Genomic DNA, 12,371 nt, shown 5'->3' on the forward strand with positions numbered 1-12,371 from the left:
GGGGAAAACAATGGCCCAGTACAGCTAAATCAGTCAAAATGTGCATTTAAACATTGGAGCTCATTTCTGGAGTGGTTGGGTGCTTCACTTTGATTACTCGCACATTGACCCCACATTCTGCATGAAGGTCATCAGTCACAGTTCAAGCTTCCCTTGAAGACCATTTTGGATGAACTGGCTAACTCAGGAGTATTGTTACTCCTCCTTAACCATTCATCTGCACAAAACACTTTTTACAACAGGATCTCTCCTATGAGCAGTATTCTGCGAGCATCTTCCCCTGTGCTCTGGTCCACACCTCGTCTAAAACCTCCCAACCGAAAAGCTAAAACCAGAATACTGTCCTTCAGAAATCTGATCCTGCCTAAATCTTTCGAATGTTCCATGGCACCCCCACACCAGACAGAATGCAACCAAGGCAAACTCAATTGGCTGACATAGCATTCATAAGTTTAGCAGAGGACTCATTATCTTAGTCAAAGGCAGAACACTGGTCTATGAAGCTTAATAGAACATTCTGCGGTTGCTGAAAATTTGCTAACTAAAATACCTATTGGTATAGCAGGGGAAATATAATAAAACATGCCCTTAACCAGGGCATTACAACTGTTCCACAGTAGTATAATAAATTTTCAGTGAGTTTAAAAAGAACAAAGGAAACAGGAGTTGTTGACCTAGGTGTGGGTTATTGGAGTTTTATTGTGGATCTTTTCTTTCAGTGAAATTTGTACCAAATCTGTTGCAGCAACATTTGACTGTGCTCTGGCAGTTGCGGTTGCAGTGTAACAACTTAATCATAATTGTTGGAACATTTTTATTGGAATTGTTGGAACATTTTATTGTTGGAATTATTCTTAAAACTTATTTCTCATCCATGGTTTTAAAGACTGGGAAATGTACACATTTTAAGTGCAGTGTCCAAATTTATGTAAAGCAGATAGTGTGGTTTTGTAGCAATTGGCATTTGTGATTTCAACTAATCCACCTCAGGCAGTGATAGTAATAACTGCTGTCAATTGTTTTGACATGAAATACATTGCATGTGTAATGTTTAGTAAGCTTTTCATTTATAGGGTCTTGTGACTAACTTTGAAATCTTCAGAATGAGGGAAAAGCAGGTTCCTGTAGATGTTGTGGAAATGAAAGGTGAGTTGTGGCTGATTTATTCTTATAATTGAACAAACATATCAGTTTTGATATTGCCATGAAAGTTCATCTTTTATTGTCTACAATTCTAATTGATGTTTTATAAGCAGAATATGTAGCATACTTACCTCTTTTTTTAAACAAATGAGTTGGTAGAATGATACAGCACAAGGGGACCCTTATTTGTGTCAGCACATTTAATCCTAGACCCTGAATTGATCTTCTTGACAGTGGAAGTCATTGTGCTTCAAGCAGTTATCCAGTTTATCATTAAATGTTGTTATTAAATCTGCCTTCAGGCAGTGCATAATGGATCATAAAAATCTTTTGCTTTGAGAATGCAGTTCTTCTGTTGCCTTTGCTTACTTTGTTAAATTCTTTAAATAATCTGATACTGGAAGAGAATTCTTTTCACCAAGCCCCATAATGATATTTAAATCTCAGATTCTGTGCTCTGTTAAATGTCCATAGTCTTTCATCGCTAGAACGTTGTATTGGAATTTAACCCCCAAATGTCTGTGGCCATATTTTCCCACCATATTCCATCTTGCTTAATTTTTAGAACGACTGCTTGTAATTGTAGTTGTTGTCATCATCATCGTATGTGCTGTGTTGTATGATGTGGGCAATCGTGGTGTATGACCATGATTGTTCTTGGCAAATTTTTTTACAGAAGTGGTTTGCCATTGCCTTTTGGACTGTCTTTTTACAGGATGAGTGACCCTAGCCACTATCGGTACCTTTCAAAGATTGTTTGCCTGGTGTCTGTAGTTGTATTATCTGTCCATAAAGCTGGTGAGATCATATCATTTATAAGGACCTTAACATTCCTGCCATCTTCAAAGTTGTATCCCCTCTCTTTCCTTTTTGGTCCTGCGCTATCTTCTGTTCACATAGTATGTGTTGATTCTTGTTCTCTTACATTAAATTAAATTACATTGAAGTAGAATTGGGCCAGTCGGTCCATCGAGTCTGCTCCCCTACTCCATCATGGCTGATACACTTTTCCTCTCACCAACATTCTCTTGCTTTTTCACTGTAATCTTTGACACCCTGACTAATCCAAGAACCTATCAATCTCCTCTGTAAATATACTCAATGTCTTGGCTCCCACAATGGTCTGTGGCAATGATTTCCACAGATTCATCACCTTCTGTCTAAAGAAATTCCTTCTCGTTTCTTATTTTTAAATGGTTGTCCCTCTTTTCTGAGGCTGTGCCCTCTGTCCTAGACTCACCCACTATAGGAAACATCCTTTCCACATCCAATCTATCGAGACCTTTCAATATTCGATCGGTTTCGATGAGATATCACCCTCATCCCATTCTTCTAAACTCCAGCAAGTGCAGGCCCAGAGCCATCAAATCCTTCTCATATGTTAACCATTTCATTCCCAGAATTATTCTCTTGAATCACCTCCAGGCCCTCTCCAATGCCAGCACACCTTTTTGTAGGTAAGGTGTCCAAAGCTGCTCACAATACTTCCAAGTGTGGTCTGTTCTGACCAGTGTCTTATAAGGCCTCAGCATCACGTCCTTGCTCTTCTAGTTGTCTCAAAATGAATGCTAATGTTGCATTAGCCTTTCTCACCACCAACTTAACCTTCAAGTTAATCCTTAGGGAACCATATAAAAGGATTCCCAAGTTCCTTTGCTCCTCTGATTTATGCATTTTTATCCACATTTTAGGACATAGTCTGTGCCTTTATTCTTCTATCAAAGTGCATGACTATACACTTCCCTACACTATATTCCATTTGTCACTTCTTTGCCCGTTCTCCCAATCTCACCAATTCTTTCTACAGATTTCCTGCTTCCTCAACACTACCAGCCCCTCCCCGTATCATCTGCAAACTTAGCCACAAAACCATCGATTCTGTCATCCAAATCATTGACATATAACATGAAAAGGAACTGTCCCAATACCAACCCCTGCGGAACACTACACGTACTAGCAGCCAATCAGAATAAATACTCTTTATTCTGACTCTGTCTCCTGCCAGTCAGCAAATCTAGTATCTTTCCTGTAATACCATGGGCTTTTGTTAAGCAGCCTCAAAAGTGCGGCACCTTGTTAAAGGCCTTCTGAAAATCCAAGTAAGCAACATCCACTGACTCTCCTTTGTCTATCCTGCCTATTATTTCTTCAAAGAATTCCAACAGATTTGTCAGTAAGATTTCCCCTTAAGTAAGCCATGCTGACTTTGGCCTACTTTATCATGCATCTCCAAGTACCCTGAAACCTCGTCTTTTAATAATCACCCCAATGTCTTCCAACCATCAAAGTCAGGCCAACTGGCCTATAATTTCCTTTCTTCTGCCTCCTTCCCCTAAAGAATGGAGTAACAATTGCAATTTTCCAGTCCTCTAAAACCATTCCAGAATCTAGTGATTCTTGAAAGATTATTACCAATTGCCTCCACAATCTCTTCAGCTATCTGTTTTGGAATCTGGTCAGTCTGGTCCAGATGATATATCTACTTTCAGGCTTTTCCGCTTCCCACGCACCATATCCTTAGTAATAGCAAATGTACTCATTTCTGCCTCCTGACACTTGAATTTCTGGCATATTGTTAGTGTCTTCCACAGTGAAGACTGACTCCAAATAATTAAGTCCTTCTGGCATTTATTTGTCCCCCTCTTTTACTCTTTGTATAACTGAAAAACTTGGTTTTCATCTTTGAAATTGTTAGCTAGCTTGCCTTGTTTTCTCTCCTTATGGTTTTTAGTTGCCTTCTGTTGGTTTTAAAAGCTTCCAAATCCTTTAACTCCCCACTCGTTTTTGCTGTATGTATTTGTATTCTCATGAGAATGATGCTATCTACAGCACTATAATCAATTAAAAATATTCTCAGAGTAGAGAGGATCATAGACATCCTATTCAAATCATTATATAAATTATGCCTCATTTTCTTGAATATGATGCAAACATACTTGATCACCAGTGAGTGTAAAAGTTCAGTTTGAATGAAGCTCATCTGAATTACACTCATTCTGAATGTAATTCAGAAATGTTAATTATATTAAGGACATTTAGCTTCCTGGCATTTTGTATAAGTTCTGGCTGACATTCTAGAAATTACATAATAGATAATGTGAGTGGAGAAAACTACTAGAAGTGTTTCATTTTTCAGTTTATCTGAAGTACATTGTAAGTACCGTAGATTCCGGACTACAGAGCGCACCTGATTAAAAGCCGCTGGCTCTAATTTTAGAAATAAAATCAATTTTTTACTTGTAAAGGCCGCACCGGATTTTCGGCCGCAGGTGTCCCACGTTGTAATATGAGATATTTACACAGAAAGATATTACACGTGAGGATTTTTTAACTTTTAATTAAATCCATATGGTAACAAAAACAAATACATATTGCAAATGCTTTTTTTCGAACCGTGCCCGTAACGCGGCTACTTTTAAATATACGTTGCGTATACTTCTTTACTGAACAACATTCCAATATCTCCTAACGACTGGTAAAAAATATATATACTGCAGCCTACCAGGAAAAGTTATTGATCGCCTTTAACTTAAAAGCAGCGTTTTCGCTCCGCCGCCCCCCCCCCCCCGCCGTCCCGTTTATCGCAAACGGCATTTAAAAGCAGCGTTCGCTCAGATCTAATGCCGCTCGCCCTCTCCTTCCCGTTTATCGCAAACTGGTATCCCACAAGACGCGGCGAAACCGGGTGTGACGTCTTAGCATCCCGCGATGTAGTACAGAAAACAAATATAGTTAAAACTCTTCTAACTTTAACTAGAAAATGAATTACTAAGCGAAAATATTATAAACTAAATAACTGCCATAAAGGCAGCACAATGCTTTTCTTCGAGTGTTTTCCATGTTGATGAGGGTGAGTACAAATGACTGATTTACAATAATTTAATTGTGAAAGTGCGCTTGATTTATCGTACAATTTCATTGGACCTCTGTGAACTACTCATCAATTTTATTGGTCTACTGTTACGAGGCAAAATGTTTACGAGGCGGCATGAAAAAAAATCATGTATTAGCCGCTCTGGATTAAAGGCCGCAGAGTTCAAAGCTGTTCAAAATGTGGGAAAAAAGTAGCGGCTTAAAATCCGGAATCTACGGTATTTAAACCCAGTCTCTTTCATTAGTTATTTATTTTGGGATTTTGGATGGGGTACTGTAGATGGTGAGAAATGAGAATGTAAATGAGCTAAATATTAATGTATCATTTGAGAAGCTCAAATTCAAGGTGGTTTGGAGTGTTTACATGTATCCATGTCTTTGTTTATGGTGTAAGCAATTTTAATAGGCTTTTAAAATAACTTGTCTTTTTGTATTCCATATTTTATTAGAGGGTATCATAGCTTTTGCTTGGGAGCCAAATGGAAGTAAGTTTGCTGTTCTACATGGAGAAACACCTAGAATATCGGTATCTTTCTACCATGTGAAGAATAATGGCAAAATTGAACTAATCAGTGAGTAATTGCCTATTGAATTTATTGTTGACAGTCTTGCATTAATGTTACCTTGATTTTGCTTTCTCCTGTCCCACTCATTTAAATATTAATAATTCTGAAGACTTTTATTGGGTTACCGAAAAGGAACCCAGTTAGGTCCTCTGTGCACTTAACTCTATTAATTGGGTGTATGTTTCAGCATTTTAATCTTTGCTGTTTGAAAACAAGACTAGATTAGATGATTGTCCAACAATTCTGCTCTTATAGGCACAGAGAAGTAAGAACATAGAACACCACAGTAGAGAGCAGGCCCTTCAGTCTGTGATGCTTGTGTCCAATATGAAGCCAATTTGAACTTATTCCATCTGCCTGCTCGTGGTCTATGCCCTTCGATTTCCTGCCTGTTCCTGTGCCTGCCTATATGTCTCTTAAGTATTGCTGCTGGATCTTTCTCCACCACTTCCCCTGGAAGTGCGTTCCAGGCACCTTCCACTCTATGCTTTTAAAACCAAGCATGCCACAGACATCTACTTAAAGCTTTCCCTTTCCTGCTTTAAATTTATGCCTTCCAGTAATTGACATTTCCAACCTGAGGAAAAATTCTGCCTACTCTTTCAGGCCATCCTTGATCAAGATAATTTTTTAAAAATCCGGTCTACCATAAAGGACCTTGTTGAACGCTTTACTTAAGGTCCACATAGACACCATGCACTTGCCCTAACCTCATCAAACATTGTCGCCTCTAATCACACACGCACAGACTCTCACGCACACCTTTAAAGTCCGTGCTTTTCCAGGCGTGAGTACATCCTGCCCCTAGAAATCTTCTCCATTAATTTCCCAGGGTTTGCTGTCTTATAATGTTCTGGTTCTTGAAGTACCTTAGGGTAAATCCTATCAGGTCTTGGAGACTTCTCCATCCTAATGTTCTTTAAAGCACCCAGTACAACACTACCTCCTAAAGCCCCAGAATGTCAGCATACAGTAAAATATAAGGATGTATTTGTTTGAGTCTTAAACTCAGTGCTTGCTTTATTGCTTGGAATACATTTTATATTTGCTTTCAGTTCACTCATTAAGTGTATTGAGCGTAAAATTAGGGTGTTAACCAATGTGGGTTTGTAATTTAAATTAATTCCTTTGGAATCAGCAGGATTTTATAATCATAATTACTGTTCAACTATTAACCAGTGTTCAGTTTTATTACTGTTAAAACTCTGATGTTAAAATATTTGTGGTTATGAGCACATAAAATGACATTTCCCAGGGAGAAAAGATAATTTGACAAGATATAGGGAAAAGAAAAATGAATGATTTATTATGTACAATAACAATTGCAGACTGATGACCTTCAAATATTGATCTATGACATAAAATATAAGATTGGTTGCTATTTTTAATGGTTAATTTTTGCTATCTGCTAAGAGTTGACTTTTGTCAATCTGTTCTTGTAACAATAGATTCTGCCAGCATTGTGCAGTAAAGGTCAAATAGCAGCAGGAGATAGTTGTGATGTTAAAATTAAGATAAAATGTATTTAGCTGTGATCTCTTTCTGCAGAAATGTTTGACAAACAACAAGCTAACAGCATCTTTTGGAGTCCACAAGGCCAGTTTGTGGTACTAGCTGGTCTGAGGAGGTGAGTGATGTTATAGTATTAAGATTATTCTGCATTGGCTGTCTTTCTATTGAAACTTTTTCAGGTAAAAGTGGATGGAGAGGAGAGGGTTTTTGGTCAATATCAAAATAAAAGGTAAAATGTAGTACAATTCAGATTTGTCTCAAGCAGAGATACGTGGTGATTTTTGTGAGATTTTCATCGTAGGTGTTCTTCAGAAAGGTAGCTGAAAGGTATTTTTGGAAGAGCTGCTGGAATTTGTGTTTTTCTTTTATTTTAAGAACCTTTGACTATTATACAACAGTTATATAATCCTGCAGAATATCTGCCATTTTGATGTAAAACATTACGAGAGTTGCATCAAAAGTTTAAATTGACAACTGTGTTATTAAGCAACACTCAATTCAAGTGGACATATCCATCTGAAAAAGTAAAAGCTGCATTTGTGTTCAGGATATTTTCCAGTCTGAGTGACTTAAAAACAATTTGTGGTCACTGAAATTTATGGATTTATCTGTTCTGGGACCCTTTCACTTTGATTTTTATAAATGACTTGGATGAGGAAGTTTGCAGATGACATGAAAGTTAGTGGTACTGTGGATAGTGTAGCGGTTACAATGGAACATTGGCAGGATGGGCTAGGAAGTGGTTAACAGTTTAATCCAGAAAAGTGAAGAGATGCATTTTGAAAGGTTGAACTTGAAGGCAGAGTACAAAGTTAATGGCAAGATTCATAGCAGTGTAGAGGAGCAGAGGGATTTTGGGGTCCAAGTCCATCAATCCCTCAAAGTTGCCGTGCTGTTTCATAGGGTGGTTAAGGTGTGTGGTGTGTTGCCCTTTATTAGTCAGGGGATTGAATTCAATAGCTGCAAGCTAATGTTGCTGCTGCATAAAACTCTTGTTTGACCACGTTGAGTGTTGTGGTCAGTGCTGGTCACCTCATTATAGGAAGGAAGTGGAAGTTTCAGAGTGGGTGCAAAGGAGATTTATCAGGATGCTCCCTGGGTTAAAGTCAGAAGAGTTGTTGAAAAATACAACACAGAAACAAGCCCTTTAGTCTATCTAGTTCATGCCAACCCATTTAAACTGCCCAGTCCTGTTGACTTACACCTGGGCCTGTGCCCTCCATACTCCTACCATCTGTGTACTTTCCAAATATCTCCTAAACATTGAAATCAGGCTCGCATACACCAGTTTGCATGGCAGCTTGTTCCACACACGATCCACTGAGTGAAAAAGTTTCCCCACATGTTCCCCTTAAACTTTTTATCTTTCACCCTTAACCCATGACCTCTAGTAATAGTCCTGCCCAATCTCAATGGAAAAAGTCTGCTTGCATTTAACCTACCTATTCCATTCAAAATTTTGTATATCTCTATCAAATTTCCCCTTAATCTTTTACGTTCCAATGAATAAAGTCCTTACCTATTCAGTCTTTTCTTATAACTCAGGTCCTCCAGACCTGGCAACATCCTTGTAATTTTTCACTATACTCTTTCAACCTTATTTACATTTTTCCTGTAAGTCAGTAACCAAAACTGCACACAATACTCCAAATTAGGACTCACCAACATCTTGTACAACTTCAACATAGCATCCCACTCCTGTACTCAGTACTTTGACTTATGAAGGACAATGATGTGCCAAAAGATTTCTTTATGCCCCTATCTTCCTGTTGTGCTACTTTCAATGAATTATGGACTTGTGTTTTAGCACCCTCCTCAGTGCCCACCGGTCACTGTGTAAGACTTGCCCTGGTTGGTCCTACCCAAAGTGCAACACCTCACACTTGTCTGCATTAAATTCCATCTGCCATTTTTCCAACTGGTCCAGATCCTGCTGCCAATTCTAAGTCTTCCTCACTGTTCACTACACCCCTAAATTGAGTGTCATCCTGAAAATTTGCTGATAACCACATTATCATCTAGATCATTGATATAGGTGACAAACAACAGACGCAGCACCAATCCCTGTGGCACTCCACAGGCCTCCAGTCAGAGAGGTAACCATCTACCACCACTCTCTGCTTCTCCCACAAAGCCGATGTGTAAAACATTTCAAAGGTTTCAAGTGTACATTTAATGTCAAGAGTATAATGCATCCTGAAATGTTTTTTTCTTCGCAACCATCCACAAAATCAGAGGAGTGTCCCCAAAGAATGAATGACAGTTAAATGTCAGAACCCCCCCCCCCCCCCAGCTCCCTTCCCTCCTGTACGTAGGCGGCAGCAATGATTCCCCCCCCCCTCCCCACCAGCAAAAAAAAGCATCGGCACCCGCCACTGAGCACTCAAACATGCAGCAAAGCAACAGCATAGACACAGACTTGCAGTTACCCAAAGACTACTCGTTCACCCGGTATTTGACATGCTGCAGGCTCTCTCTCTCTCTCACCCTAATAAGGGAGAAAGAAATGGCTCTCACAGCAAAAGAAGAGACATAACAAACGGCTCGCTGGTTTGTGATGTTAAAAGTCCATTGTGTCGCTTTTTTCCAAACTCTGTGCCCAAAGATCTCAGATGGACTCCCAGGACACACCGATGTGCTGGAACACTGATCTCCAATCCACCCATCTCCAGAGCCATGAGATCCTGGCCCTCTAAAGGCTAAGTGAAGTCTTAGGCCGTGCCCATGACATGTCGAATAACAGCCAGTCATGAAACCCTGAGAGCTGTTTCTGAAGATGCAAGCAAAGGAGTCTCTGTTGGGCGCCATTGTCTTCTCCTAACTTGTACTAATTTATCTTGAATGCCAAACGACTGAACCTTCTTGACCAATCTCCCACACGGGATCTTGTCAAGCGCCTTGCTAAAGTCCATGGAGACAGCATCCACTGCCTTGCCTTCATGAACTTTCCGGGTAATTTCCTCAAAAAAAAACTCTTAAGTTGGTTAAACACAACTTAGTACACATAAAGCCATGACTATCCTTAATCAGTCCCATGTCTATGCAAATACTCATATCTGGTTTCTTTAATTTTCCCACTGCTGATGTCAGGCTCACTGACCTATAATTTCCTGGTTTGTTTTTGGAGCCTTTCTTAAACAGCAGAACATTAGCTATCCTCCAATACTCCGGTTACTTCACCTATTGCTAAAGATAATTTAAATATCTCTGCTGGGGCGCTTGCAATTTCTGCACTTGCCTCCCACAGCATCCAAGGGAACACCTTGTCAAGCTCTGGGGATTTATCCACCCTAATTTGCCTCAGGACAGCAAACACCTCCTCCTCTGTAATCTGTATAGGGTCCGTGACCTTGCTGCTGCTTTGCTTCACTCGTATAGACTGAGTCCGTCTCCCAGACCAGGAATTGTAAGCCAGTGAGCATGACATCAATAGTGGGAAAGTGATTGGAAGGTATTCTAAGGGACTGGATATTTGAGTATTTGGATAGACATGGACTGATTGGGGATAGTCAAATGTAAAAAATCCATTTAAAATCTCCCTTGTCTCTTTTGTCTCCACACGTAGATTATCATTCTGATCTTCCAGAGGACCAATTTTGTCCCTTGAAGTCCTTTGGCTGTTAATGTATCTGTGGAATCCTTTAGGATTCCCCTTCATCTTGTTTGCTAGGGCAACCTCATGCCTTCTCCTGATTTATTTTAAGTGTTTTGTATTTCTCAACCTCCATAGGTACCTCATGTGTTCCTACCTGCCTATTCCTGCTATGCACCTTTTTTTTTCTTAACCAGGCCCTCAATATCTCTTGAAAACCAAGGTTCTCTAAACCTGTTATCTTTGCCTTTTATTCTGACAGGCACATTAGAGTTTAGAGATCATGTCTAATGAGGAAAGATGAGCCAAGCTGGGGCTTTTCTCTTTGGAGTCAAATGTTGAGAGGTGACCTGATGGAAGTGTATAACATGATCAGGGGCATAGAGTGGACAGCCAGTGCCATTTTCCCAGGGTGGCAATGGCTAAGGTCGGAGGGTGTATTTATAAAATGATTGAAAGAAAGCATTTGGACGATGTTAGAGGCAGTGATAAATGCATGAATTACACTGCCAGAAGTGATAGTGGAGGCAGATACATTAAGGATGTTCAAGAGGCTCTTAGATGGGCACATACATGAAAGAAAAATGGAGGGCTATGTGGGAGGGAAGTGTTAGATTCATCTTGGAGTAGGTTAAAAGGTCAGCACCATACCGTACTGTATCATACCTTACTGTTCTATGCCTGTGTAGGAAAGTACTGTTCCTCTAGTTCCACTATACAAAACTGAAAAGGCAATACATAAATTGAGTCATGTGCTTTGTATTTAAATATCTGTTAGTTGGTTAATATAAAGTGTTCTTTATCTGCAGCATGAATGGTGCTCTAGCATTCTATGACACATCAGATTGTACACTGATGAATGTAGCAGAGCATTATATGGCTTCTGATGTCGAATGGGACCCAACCGGACGATATGTAGTTACTTCAGTCTCATGGTGGAGTCACAAGGTAAGCTTAAATACTTATCTCAGATGTCAGATTTCTTATTAGCACTTCTAGACCAGGCTAAATAGAGCAGCAAGTTCAAGTGGGAATTTATATTACATAGAGATAGAAGTGCAGTAGTATAACTGAGGTATGATTGTGTATACAAGAAATGCTGGCACTGGAATCTTCTTGTAACGACTCTTTAAGATAGTAAGTAACAGGACTTGAGTTCTGCATTCTGGAAATGCTGATGGTTCTCTGGGTACAAGAGGGAAAACTGATCTTCCTTAGCATTGAATTTAGTAGAGAAGAGCAAATTGCCTCTGCTTTGTTGAGAAGGGTGTATTTCTGTAGCATCCAGGTGCTTGTGTAATGTCACGGATGTTGTCATGTGTTTTGCACTATTAGGTGGATAATGCATATTGGATGTGGACATTCCAAGGGCGTCTCTTGCAAAAGAACACCAAGGATCGTTTCTGTCAACTGCTGTGGAGACCTAGACCTGCAACTCTGCTCTCTCAGGATCAGCTTAAAGTATGTATCAAGTGCTGCTTTGTTTTTTAATGAAAGTTATTATTGTGACTAATTGATAAATTTTCTCTCAAAGATTTGGTTTGATAGTATCATTTGGTTGAGAGTTAATTTGGAAAAAACATACTAAAGTTGCCTTGTACTGTGCTGTAAATAAGTTAATACCTGATGGGTAAATTACAAAACTTGGTGTGCTGCTAGTCAGATTCAGAGCTTGAATATTACAG

General features: G+C 39.4%; 1 protein-coding gene across 1 annotated transcript in view; it reads left to right on the plus strand.

The window, feature by feature from the left end:
• Positions 1–12,371, plus strand: part of LOC140735554 (eukaryotic translation initiation factor 3 subunit B) — a 53,219-nt gene that overhangs the window by 34,306 nt on the left and 6,542 nt on the right. The window contains exons 11-15 of the mRNA XM_073060741.1: positions 1,074–1,146; positions 5,466–5,588; positions 7,131–7,209; positions 11,496–11,634; positions 12,022–12,147. Coding sequence (XP_072916842.1) covers positions 1,074–1,146; positions 5,466–5,588; positions 7,131–7,209; positions 11,496–11,634; positions 12,022–12,147 — 540 coding nt within the window. The remainder of the gene's footprint in view (positions 1–1,073; positions 1,147–5,465; positions 5,589–7,130; positions 7,210–11,495; positions 11,635–12,021; positions 12,148–12,371) is intronic.

The sequence above is a fragment of the Hemitrygon akajei genome, chromosome 11, assembly GCF_048418815.1.
Source record: "Hemitrygon akajei chromosome 11, sHemAka1.3, whole genome shotgun sequence".
NCBI classification, from domain to species: Eukaryota; Metazoa; Chordata; class Chondrichthyes; order Myliobatiformes; family Dasyatidae; genus Hemitrygon; species Hemitrygon akajei.